Source organism: Pteronotus mesoamericanus, unplaced genomic scaffold (assembly GCF_021234165.1).
Source record: "Pteronotus mesoamericanus isolate MK-2021 breed Mesoamerican mustached bat unplaced genomic scaffold, CSHL_Meso_final scaffold_507, whole genome shotgun sequence".
Classification (NCBI taxonomy): domain Eukaryota; kingdom Metazoa; phylum Chordata; class Mammalia; order Chiroptera; family Mormoopidae; genus Pteronotus; species Pteronotus mesoamericanus.
Window position 1 is genome coordinate 222,799 of NW_026555319.1, and position 12,445 is coordinate 235,243.

The following is a 12,445-nucleotide window of genomic DNA, read 5'->3' on the forward strand; positions in this document are numbered from 1 at the left end:
CTAGGACCAGGGCAGCTGTTTTCCAGAGCTGGGTGGGTGTGCATCACGTCGTGTTTTTATGACTGTACTTCCTGTTCCTCAGCACCCTCCCAGCCCACACCTGGGGTGGAGCCCTGCCTGTCCTGCGTGTGCCCAGCTTGTGCAGGGGAGACTCCCACATGCCATCTGGTTCCTTCTGCCCAGCCCCAGAGCAGGTGCAGCTCCATGCTTCAGCCTCCCTCAGCCTGTCCCTAGACCCAAATCCCTTTTTGGTTCCCAGTACCACGCATCAAAAAAGGGGCCAGCCCTTCCCACACCACCGCCTACTGCGCCTCTTCCAAGAGGCTGCCCTTGAGCCCCTCCTGGTCTGCAGTCCAAGCTACAAGGTGAGTGGTTGATTCTAGGGAGGCCTTGTTGGCCAGCCTCCGTCAGCACTCCTGGTGTAACCAAGAACCCAGAAAATCATCCTAATAACGTCAGAGCTAACAGAACGGGAATCACAGGCCCAGGCCTGAGAGCGGCAGGTGACAGTGGATTTTGCCCTAGGGAAGTGCCCAAACCAGGGCAGGCTAAGTTGGGCTTTTCCAGCAAGAGTCATGCTGCCAGGTTAGCTCACGTGCTGCCCAGACGAGGCCCAGAAATGCTCAGGTTCTGGGTCAGCCAGGATGGCTGCTGTCGTGGCCACCAGGAGCCCTGCACCGGGAAGGAAGCAAGAAGAGAACTCATTGGACTTAGAAAGTCCAGAGTGGCCCTGACTTGGCTGGATGCAGGAACCTGACCGCAGTGCTGGGACCCTCTTCCCCTAGAGCAGTAGCTGACCAGACCTCAACTCCCATCGGGCAGAAGCAGGAGATCTGGCAGCTGCCCACTCATTCACAGGAAACCCTGTCCTTGGCCCCATCACTGACTGCCAGACCTGAACCACTGCACCCCACCCCCCGCCCTGCCACTAGCACCCACAGGCAGGTGGGATGGTTCAGGGGCTGTCCTGGCAAGAGGAAGACAAATATTGAGTATCAGGTGTCACCGCCAAGAAAGCAGAGGCCACCCCGACCCCAGAGGCCTCAGCTGCCCAGGCCTGACCCTGGTGGGAGCCTGGAGAGAGTTCTGGCCAGGTCTCAGCGGTTCCCCTTGGAAACACCAGCTGTGTGCAGGGTGGGGACACAGAGGATCCCAGGTGTTCTTGGTGGGATCTGTAGCTCCCTGCAGAATCAGGCCCACCATCCTTGGTGCAGGTGGAGTGCAGCCAAGTCTTCTGGCTCTGTCACACCTGGATTGCTTCAGCCTCAGTGAGCCTGTTTACTCTTCTGTGAGATGGAAACAGTAAAGTACTTAAAAGCTCAGAATCGACTGGCTCCACAGGAAACTATCTCCTGGCAAAAACCACCCTTCCCTTGGGCATGCCACAGTTGGCGCTATGTCTCTATCACAAGTGTGTGCCTTTTGCTTGTTACCTGCCTTTCTTTCCTGTCCTGTGGGAAGTCAGCAAAACTGAGTGCAGCAGAGATAAGTGGCTTTTGTTAACATGTACAAAGAAGACCTAATGTACAGAGGCATACTATGTTCATGGTCTGAAAGACTCAACATAGTAAAGATGTCGATTCTCCCCAAAACTATAGTGTTGTTCTAATTCCCATCGAAATCCCCGGAAGGATTTTTCTTTAAAGATTTTATTTTTAGAGAGAAGGGAAGGGAGGGAGAGAAACATTGATTGTTTGAGGGTTGCCTGTCTTATGTGCCCTGACTAGGACTGAAACCTCAAGCCAGGCATGTGCCCTGCCTGGAAATCAAACCGGCAGCCTTTCCCTTTGTGGGGGGACATACAACCAAAAGAGCCATACCAATCAGAGCACAGGAAGGAAGGATTTTTATGGACAAGGTTATTCTAAAATTTATACGGACTAGCTCCAGAATAGCTAGAACAATGAGGGAAGATGATGAAGTGGGAGGAATTCCCTTACGGATAGTACAGCTTTCTGCAAAGCTCCCGGGATAGGCAGAGATGACAGAGCAGAGGCCCTAGAAACAGACCCACACAAGCGGCCAAGTGTGTTTGACAAAAGTTCCAAAGCAAGTTAATGGAAGGACAGTCTTTTCAATAAAGGGTGCTGGAACAATTCGATATCCATAGGCAAAGAGAAAAGAATAAACCTAAACCTCAAGGCATATGCCAACAATTTTTTTTTCCCCAAGGTAAAACGTTGCTATGGCTCCAAAGCCTCAGTCAGTTTTGCATTGGCGCGCAAGAAGGTTTGGGGTGTACCGGCGCCCGAAATCCCGCCCCCGCGCTACCTAGCCACGCCCCCAACGGGCCAAGCAGCCGGGAGGTGGCCACGCCCACACCTTGACAGATTGGGCGGGGCGGGGCGGGGTCGGGACCCTGGCCACGCCACTTCCGCCGGAAGCTCCGTTGTCCTGCTTTCTGTCCGAGTTGGTCCTACGAGTCAAGAAGGTTCTTTTCTACACGGGGAAGACCCGCAAACTCATTTTCTGAAACCCTCTTCGGGCCAGATGTGAGTGACCTGGATGCCGGCCCTGCGGCCGGAGAAGCCCCGGCCCGAGGGCGCCTGCTGACGAGAAAAGGTCGTCCTCTCTTCCGGAACGAAGGCAGCGCGCACAGTGTGTTTCCTGGAGGGGCCGAAGCGGTCGTTGCGTCCCGCCCCGCCCCGCCCCGCCCCTGGCGCGGCCACGTCGCCGCTGGAGCCGCCGGTCCGTGCCGCCGCCGCGGTTCCTCAGCTCTGGGGTGAGGGTCGCGGGAAGCTTCCCGGCCGGGACTCCGCCGGGGAGGGCGCGGGGCCGCCGCAGCCACGGCGCGGTCGGGGCGGAGGCCGGGCGGCGGGCGAGGGGCGGCGGGGCCTGGGCGGACCCCGAGGGCAGGCCTCGTTCTCTCCTGAGGCGGCGACGCCCCGTGCCAGCCCCGTTCCGCAGCGTCGGTAGCCTCGGGGCCCGGAAGCCGGCTTCGTGAATGTCCCTCCACTGGAGCCCCCGGAACGCTGTTCGCGTGATTTGTGGCGGAGGTGCCCGCCGCCGCTCTGGGGCTGCTGAGGGACCTCGGGCAGCCCCGGAGCCCTTCTGCGGACGCGCCGTCCGGATGACAGGCGTGACACGGTGTCGCGTGGTTAGTGTGAGGCCGGGTTGGGAGAGTCCGTGTGGCCCTTTGCCTTTCCCTCCACCTGGACTCCGTTTCGTTTCCCCGCACTAAGAGCTGTTTCGCCGGGGCGGTGACACTTTCCAGCGCGAGTGGGCCAGGCAGCGACGCCAGTGTCGAGAGGCGAACAGCTCCGACTTCCTGCGGGTATTTGCTGAGTGTCAGCCGCGTGCCAGGCACTGGTCGTCGTAGGGCCTGGGACACGGGACCCTGCCCTCGCCGAGCTCGTTTTGTCGCGGAGGGACGGGCACGGCCAGCGAGGTGATTGCCGAGAGCAGGGGCTGGTGCGAGGGCGCGTCTGGGAGGGGGCTTTGGAGCGACGTCTCTGACGGGAAGCTGGCGGTGGAGGCTGTGGGGTAACGGCCGCTGTGAGGACCCTGAGGGAAGAGCCGGTTTGCTGTCCGTAGGGCAGGCGGGAGGCCGGCGTCCTGAGAACGGAGGGAGGGGCAGGCACGCGGAGGCGGCGGGGCGCGGCGCCCCGTCTGTGGCGGGATTTTATTGTCAGTGTGACCTTGTCAGCGAGGTATGCAGGTGACTCCCGGGTTATTTAGGTTTTCGAGTTGTCCCGTTAATGTTGCGAACGTGACCCTGGACGGGAGTGAGCTCTCAGGGTAGCGAGGAAAGGAAATAAAAATCATCTGCCATCGCTCAGGGTTGTTTTTTGTGTTTTGTTTTTTGTCTTTGGCTGATTGCCTTAAACAGCAATGCACTTTAAGTGAGAAGGCGAGGCTATGTTCAGTTGGCTTGTACCTATCAATTCTGACGGGCACCCGCTGAAAGGAAATGACACTAACGATTGCGGCGACCGTGTTTTGAGGGCACGGGGCAGACCCTGCGGGTCCGCTTGTAACCCTCGCGAGAACGTGGCGTTGTTTTCTCGTCTCACCGACGCGCGGGTAACCGCGCGGCCGTCGGGTTTGAAGCCCAGATGCCTCTGCGCGAGCCGGTGCAGGGGGGCGCCCCGGGCCTGGCTTCTGCTGACTTTGGGCCTCGGCTAGACGGTATCTTCTTAAGGGAACTCCGCTTCCTCTTTGGCCGTGCTGCGTGGTTTCTCGTTGCGGACGCTGAGGCGGGGGGCGCGGTGCCTGCGGCAGGGCTTTCTCAGCGCGGGGTCGCCTGGTGTCCGGCCGGGCCGGGCCGGGAGTCCAGAGCACTTGGCGCAGTTCTCCGCCAGGGCTTGGCCCTGGGTCTTCCCTCTGGGAAACACAGAACTCGGGTAGCCAGAGAGGGCGTTGTGACAGGACCGATCTCTTTGCTTGTTTAAAAATTACAGAACGGAGTGCACGTTACCTATAACGGCTTCCCAGCGGCCTGACCCTCCTCCTTGTCCTGATCTGGTCAGCAGTCGGAGGTCCTGGGGCCCTGGGTGCCGGGGTCACGATAAGCGAGACGCCGCTGAGCGGAGGGCAGGCCGGCACCGCCCGTTCCTCCCCGGCGGGCGGGCTCCTGTGGGCAGGCAGTGAGCCCTGCCCCTCGTCCGGCTGCCGGGGCTGCGCGTGACCAGAAGCCACCCTCCTGAGTTGCCACAGCGAGTCAGTCACGGGGCCTCACGTTCTTGGGGGGTAGGAGGACTCGGGAATGAAAAGGTTTCTTGTTTATCAAGAAATCCAAATAGAGGGAGTCAACGGAGTGAAGTATGTGATGGCATCGGGCGGTGACAGCGGCACCTTTGTCTGTGTTTTTAGTAGCAGTGGAATTTTTCTGTATCCAAAAAGGCAGTGTTGATGCTCACAGATGCAGACACTGAATCATTTTTTAATTTTTTTTTTTTTTTTTTGAAACTGCCAGTTTGGTCTCTGAGGGGTGGAACTCAGCGGAGCCAACGATTTGAGCCAGTGGCCTGCCTTGGACACCAACTCTAAGCAGGGGGTCAGAGCAGACCCTGGGTGGTGGTTTCTGCTGCCAAGGACCTCACAGTGCGATGCAGGAGGTGGGCACACGCGCAGTTGTGCTGTGATGTGCACAGAGGTGTGCCCTGGTGGCAGAAGGGAGCGGACCTGGCCAGGTTCTGCGCCTGAGGCCCAGGAAAGGCTTCAGAGCAGCACCTGATGGCACTTGGAAGGGATTTGGGGGTTTACTTGGCAGTCTAGGGGGAGGGTGTCACAGCAGAAGGACCAGCTTCTGCCCGAAAAACACTCAGCTCTCATTGGTACCCTGTCATGTGTCGTGGGGAGCGTGGTGGTGTTATGCACATCTTCACCCACATTTCAGAGCAAATCCAAATGCTTTTGTCTTGTTAGGGAACTTGGGCTGGCCGCACATGCCGTATGTCGCGTGTCGTGAGCGTGGATTCCATATTGGTTCTTGCCCATTGTCTGTCATCATCTATCCCTGTGCTGTAGGGGACAGCCTTGCCTGGCTTTGTGGGCCCTCCTCTGTAGCATCTCATCCCGACCTGACCAGTGCCCAGGAGTCCGTGGGACTGGGGCCGAGGCGCGGGCTTGGTGGGCATTGCAGTGGTTTTCCACGGAGCCAAGACCATGGGAATAGGTGATTTTCGGGGGGCCTGTGGGACTTGCAAGTTCAGGAGAGCCTCCAAGGACCTGTTTCTGTCCCCTCCACACATACCATCTGGAAAGTCAGGGAGTGAAAGAGATTACTGGTCACTGGACGTGTGATGGGACACTCCCATCACGAGAATGAGACTGAGAACTCCCTGCACACAGGGTCATGATTTCTCCAGCCTCAGCACCTCCCCTCCTTTCTCTCACGCTTTCAGCCTGGAGCCCGGTACCCTTGGATGGGCTGCAGTGGATTGTAGTTCATGTTTTCACGCACGTCTATCAACAGTCCTTTCTAGTGCAAACCTTTAGTGCTAGTTTGATGCTTAGTAGTAGATACAAGCTTTTTTACAGAGTGGGGCAAAAGTAATTTAGGTTTGCAGCTGTTTGTATGGAAAATAATATAATAAATAATAGATAATAATACAAGAATAAACTTTTGTGCACTCAGAACCGTAAACAAACGTTTGCCACAGCCTATACTGTTAATGGCGCTGTTCTTAACCCACAGTGTTTTTGGCCTGCAGGTATCAGGCAGCAGGGAGGAATGTGTGCGTTTTCAGAGCTTGAGCCAGCCAGCCTCTCCCTCCCCATTCCCCCAGAGGGACCCTCCCATCACTAGGCATTCCCTGTGTGGGTGGAGCAGGTGATGCGACCCCAGGGTACCTGTTCATGAACAGGGTGAGGAGGTGTTCGGAAGCACTGCCCTTGGAGGAGCAGGCTCACCTGTGTCAGCCCTCCTGGTGGGGACCTCTGCCTGGCTCCTCGCAGAACGTCAGTGGGATTTGTAAGCTGGAGAGGAAAGCCATGAAAAGTTTTGTCCTGAAACGTGAAACACAGAGCAGTGCATAGGATAATATTTTAAAGGAACTAAATGCCAACATCCCACAGAAAGAGTAACAGCTAATAACGCCTTATCTGTTGACGAGGAAACAAGGTGGTAATGTCCTCAGCCAGTTCACAGCCAAAGTTTTGCTCCCTTAAACTTAGCCTCGCAAGATGGGCTCAAGGACACTTCCCCTGCTGGAAATGCAAGACGGGGCTGGCCACCTCCTGCGAGATGCCCTCTCTCTGCCCCGGCTCCGCAGTGGCTCCCTGTCCGTGGCCTCGACCTCTGTGCTCCACCAGCGTAGTGCCCACAACTGGTTCTGGACAGTGGCCTCGGCACTTTCATGCCAGTTCTCCTGGAAGGGGAGCCCTCTGAGTGCTTAGGCCTGCGTGTCCTGCACAGAAGTCTCTGGCCACAGGTGGCTGCTTACACCCCAAATACCGTATTTTGCCGTGTATATAGCACTCCTGTGAATAATGTGCACCCATGTTTTTGGCCCAAACTTTGAGGGAAAAAATCTTTTGTTTTAATTTTTTAATTCAATTATTTATTTATTTATATTTAGAAACAAAACCGATGATCGTATTCCAGGGTATTATTTGCATACAGATATGTTACTACTTTCTGGAGTTCCACTTTTAATGCATAAGCATAAATAAAAGAATTAAAAACATTTGTATGGATACGGAATTAGTACTACCCAGTATAATGTGCATCCTTATTTTTCCTTCAAAAATTTGGGCAAAAACGTATGCATTATACATGGCAAATTACGATAGTTAAATTTAAACAAAAACTCAGTTCCTCAGTTTCCATGCCCTCCGTGCCCCTGCCCCTGCTCAGTGGCCAGTTGTGACAATTACAGTGCCAGCTGATGGACCGTCTCTGTCCTGGCCTGAGGATCTTTGGCCATCACCAATAACAATAATAAGCACCTTCAGGAACAGGCCTGGGGGGTGACTGGTTCAGCATTTTATCCTTAAAACCTAGGATGTTGCCACGATGTCTAAAAAGATTTTATATATTTATTTTTAGAGGGGGGGAAGGGATGGAAAAAAAGGGAAAGAAATACCGATATGAGAGTGAAACATGGATTGGGTGCCTCTCATACGTGCCCCAGCAAGGGACGGAACCCGCACCCCAGGCCTGTGCCCTGACTGGGAATTGAACTGGTGACCTTTCGTTTGCGGAGCGACTTTGCCCAGCCGACTGAGCCACACCAGTATCTGCATTTGTTTGTTAGACAGATGCAAATGGGGAAGCAAGGGTTAGTCTTGGAACCGTTCATTCAAATCTGACAGTGAAGTTTCATAACATTTTCTTTCTGTTTTCCCCTCCTATCAGGTATCATGCTATTCCTTGGTTTGATTTCCAGCCGTTTATGAGACTTTAAATCCCTTGAAAATGGATACCTAGTGCTGTCCTTCTGAGGGGACCCTGACTGTTGGTGATGGCAGAGGTCACGCCTGCGCACAGCTCACGTGCAGCCCCTGAGTGTCCACCAGTCTGAGTCGTCCTGACCATGGACGGAGCGCCGGCCGTGCAGGGTGCCCTCTTGGAGGATGGGTCCCGCAATGGCACCTCAACTCTCCCTGACGCCCTCCCGAAGCCCCTGGACCCGCAGGTGGTGCCGCCTGACCAGTGGGACGAGGCCCAGTGTAAGTCACCAGGCGCCCTGTATGCTACTGACACTTCGCCTTTGAACGGGGAATGTGGGTTGACTTGCGGTTTGGAGGCAGGCTGTGGTGTTTAAGAAGATAGTGAACTTTTCATTTGAGGTGTTCTCAGCGGTCAGATGAGTGTCTTTTCTTAGTTGATGCCAACTTTATAATCAAGTGCCTGTTAAACAGAATGGCAGCTGCCCCAGCAGCATGCAGCTGTGATGGTTTTCCTAGGGTTTCTGTGGGTCTTTCTCGCACGTTAATGTTCCCGGCTTAGGCTCCTACCTTTCTGGTTGGCTGGCTGCCAGAATTAGTATAACGGGGACCCAGAACGGTTCAGTAGTGATTGAAGGGTTATCGGATCACGTGTGTGTGTGAGCTGATGGGTTATTTGTACACCTAAAGTACAGGGTGAATTACTCACTGAGTCCTCATGCCCCTTCCTGGTCAGGACGCTCATTGCAGTGTGTGCTTGAAAAGAGTATGTACATACTGATTTACTAGTGGAAACTGCATCCTGGTTCTTCAAAACGATGTTCAAAGCACCGAAAACGGCTTTGCTGGTGACTGCCCGTAAGCGCCAAGTGAGGCCTATGACAGCGTGGGCCCGAGACGGAGGACCCCACAAGGGGCGGGTGAGGAGCCAGCCCGTAGGTCCCCCATGAAGAGCAGGGAGGCCTGCAGAGGGTGCGTGGTGGACCTCGGGGTCACTCTCCTCTTGTGTGAAAAGGAAGGTTAGTGGAACCTGCTTCTCGGGGCCGCTGTGGGGCTGGGGGAAAGGGGTGCACATGAAACAGACACGGGCACGTGGGAAGCACCATTGTCACCGACACTTGTTCCTGCCTAATTAGGCCTGTGTTTGGAAACAGAGTTTTATTTATTGGGCCTTCTCACTTTTAGATATTTTTCAAGTGCAATATGATGCTCAAATATGATTACTTTGTTATATAATCAGTGAGGTTTGTGAAACTCCCAGATCTGAAAACTCAGAAAGTGGTATTACCCTGATTGTCTTGTATCTGAAATGCAGGACCCGCTGCGCCCGCCCCCGCAGCCCCGCACAGCGGAATTACGGCCTGGTCTGTGTGGGAGCAGACGCGGTGTTAGGGTTGTGGGCCACCCCCTTGTTCTGCTGTGTCTGTGGCACATGTTCGTATTCTGGTTTTCCTTTCAGGGAGGCATGACTGTAAGTAGCTGTGTTAGTTGGGACTCACATTTCAAGGGATAGAAGCCCATTTTAAATTTGCTTGGGCAAAAGGATATTACGGGCCCCCTCCGTCTACGTACCACCTTGGTTCTTCAACCTCTGACTGGCTCACTCGCCAGCGTGAGGGGCAGGGAAGACTTAACAAATCACTGGAGTATAAAAAGTCTTTTCTTCCTTTTTTCCTTTCACGAAGGAAATAGTTTTTAGCTAAGGCATAAACAAGTATGTGTGTGATAGTGTTCATGGGTGAAACTGAGATACGTCATCATTGGTAAATCTGGGGCTTTTACCTGACAGGTGTTTGTCCAGCGGAAGCACAGACTCAGGGCTCAGCTTTGCTGCAACCATTCTGATTCGGCTAATCTGCCTCTTCGCCTAAGATTTCTCATTTTGGAGGATGAATTTATACTTTGAAATGACAGGGAAGCTATGGCTCTAATGAGCACTGTGCTTCCTGGTGCCTGTTAGAAACATGGTCAGCTGTATTTTAAGCATTTGTTTTCTTTTGCTGTCTATTAATACAAATTTCACAGGACTTCTCATTGGTCTTATTTAAATAAAAAGGAAACGATCCTAAATTCTTCATCCAAAATGCAAGAGCGAAGGCATTCCACAGATGAGGGTGGCGGGCTCTGCGCGGCTGAGGGGCCTGTGCCCGCCCCCGGCCGGGGAACCAGGGCCCGCCCTCCTCCTGGAGTGAACCGGCCTCCGTGTGGAGATTGCGCATGCTCCCATCCCTAGATTCCCTCTCGCCTTGTTTCAGCTGAGCATCCGCAGCATGACCTGATGGCCCAGTGTGCCCTCTCTTCCAGGTGCCAGCGCTGAGGCGAGCGGAGCCGTAGATGTCGGAGGAAGCCCAGACGCGCCCAGCGAGGGGGGCACCCATCAGAATGGGCCGACGCCACAGCCCCCAGGCCCGCCGTGGGCTCTCGGTCCCCCGACAAGCCCCATGGGTCCTGATGCCCCTCCAGGTGTGGCTGGTTTCCATGACAACCTAAGGAAGTCTCAGGGGACTAGTGCTGAGGGCAGTGTTAGAAAAGAAGCTTTGCAGTCTCTCAGACTCAGTCTTCCTATGCAAGAAACGCAACTGTGTAAGCATCCGACCCCCGGCCCCACTCCCTGCCCTCCCCCGGGTCCCAGCTGCCACCACCTTCAGAGGCGTTTTGCTTTGTCAGAACAGTAGCCTGTGCGTTTATCAGATAGCTCCATTTAGAGAGAAATGACACATCTTCGTCCTCTGATACTGGTGCTGGTGCTCCAGGTCCAGATTTAAAGGGCCAGTGGGTGTCTTTTGTCATCCCGGGTGGGGAGCAGAGGCCTGTGGGGAGTGCATCTCGGCAGTTACACGTTGGAAGCTTTCTCTCGTGAATTATTTTTATCACCACTGATTTTGTGCTGATCCCTGGGGATTCAGGGGTCACAGGCTGGCAGCCTGTGAGCCACGAAGCCTCCACTGTGCCATCTGACGCCAGCCTCCTCGCGCCCAGACACAGAGCTGCACACAGCGGGTCCCGTCACGCGCTGCTCTTGCCCGTCCCTGGCCTGGTCGGCCACGTTCCCACGGCCCTCCCTAGGCCTCTGTCAATGGCTGGGTGCGGGCCCTGCTTCTTCAGATGGGACTGTGTTACTCCCACTGCTGAAGACTCTTCTCACTCACCGCTTCACTGCCGCGTGGACACGGCCCCAGCACGTCTGCGGCAGCGCTTGTCTCGTGCTCGCGCCCGCGGCATCGCCACTGTAGCTTCTGGGGCTGCCTCCCAGAGGCGGCTCCGTGGTCCAAAGCAGCGGGCGGTTTTGTTTATTTCCACCATGTGGTCATGGGTCGGTGCCACCAAGGGTCTGTGAGAGCCACCTGTCACCCAGCCCCCTGCACCCAGACGCTTTCTCTCCCACGTGTACCGGTCTGGTGGGTGCACCCCAACGCTTCCTTGTTTAATTCGAAACTCGCCCTCCCCTGATTAGGGTTTGCGCATCTTGTTCTCTGTTGGCCATTTGGTCATTCCTTCCTGTGGGATGTCTGTTCGTATGTTCGACCCACTTTTCTTTAGGATTGTTTGCTTTTTTCTTCATAGGCATTATTTTTGTTTAAGGCCATAGTGTGTTTTACAATTTCTGTAAACTCCTTGTCAACACTTCAGTCATTTTCAGATTGAAGGTAGTTCTAATGCAACAGGACTTGTTTTTATAACTTGAAGAAAAATTTTAAGAGGTGTCATGTAAAAGCCTGGTTCCTGCTCGCAGGCACATGTGAGCTCGTGCCTGAGGGTGCCCACGTGGCAGGGACCTGCTGCCCTTCCTGAGGAGTGTTCGCTCGTGACCCCACCCCTCGGGCTGTGTCTGTGCTGTCGAGTCTGCCGATCTGGGTGCCCTGCCTGTAGGCACCAGCCTCTGGGTTTCTGCCTTCCAGGCCACTTGGCCTTGAGACGAGTACTAGAGGTCTGGTAAACGCACAAAGTAGTAATGACGTTGGCGAATTCCCCGTGAATTTCTTGGAATTCTGGTGCTCAGGTGTTGGGGGTTATTTAAAACATCAGCTGTTTGTCCTCTGGGACTCCGCCTCTGAAGGTGGCCTTGCTTAGGAAGTGGTTAAATTAGGACATTTATCTGCTTTCACCGCATATCCCCCAATGTGCATGTCTGTTGTATGTGATGGAAACCTGCAACTTGCGTCATTGCACTCACTGTTCACCTTTATTACCCAAAATAAAAGGTTTGGGTTTAGGTGTTTTAAATTCTGTTGTTGACCAAACACAGAACATGAGTCGTTATTGCAGGGACGTAGGTAAGCGGTGGATCATAGCCTCTCTCCAGATGTAACTGCATAAAGCAAGCAGGCTTAGCATGGCACGCCCACATGGCTGGACGTCATTCCACCAGGGCTGCTCTCCTCTGGTCCCTCTGTCACTTCTGAGGTCTGAGTTAGAGCTCGGGGAGGGGTCGCCACAGGCACCGACTTGGAGTTCAGTCCTTTTGTTACTTAGGGGCAAGTTGTCCATGTCCTGTGGTACCTGCTGGATGCTGTGTGGAGCCCAGGCCCCAGGCATGGCCAGGGCATCTTCTGCCACTTGGGTCTCCTCTGCGGCCAGTGTCTAGGGCTCACGGTTTTTCTCCATCTGGAAT

The 12,445-nt window shown here is 54.7% G+C and overlaps 1 protein-coding gene across 3 annotated transcripts in view; it reads left to right on the forward strand.

Moving 5' to 3' along the window:
* Positions 1 to 2,648: 2,648 nt before the first annotated feature.
* The window catches only part of GOLGA3 (golgin A3), a 31,491-nt gene continuing 21,694 nt past the window's right edge, over positions 2,649 to 12,445 (forward strand). Inside the window, exons 1-3 of one of the 3 annotated variants that reach the window (XM_054594185.1) lie at positions 2,649 to 2,722; positions 7,802 to 8,115; positions 10,138 to 10,416. In XM_054594185.1, the coding sequence (XP_054450160.1) occupies positions 7,980 to 8,115; positions 10,138 to 10,416 (415 nt within the window). In that variant the 5' untranslated portion in view covers positions 2,649 to 2,722; positions 7,802 to 7,979. The remainder of the gene's footprint in view (positions 2,723 to 7,801; positions 8,116 to 10,137; positions 10,417 to 12,445) is intronic. The other 2 variants (XM_054594186.1, XM_054594187.1) reach the window with 2 other exon arrangements.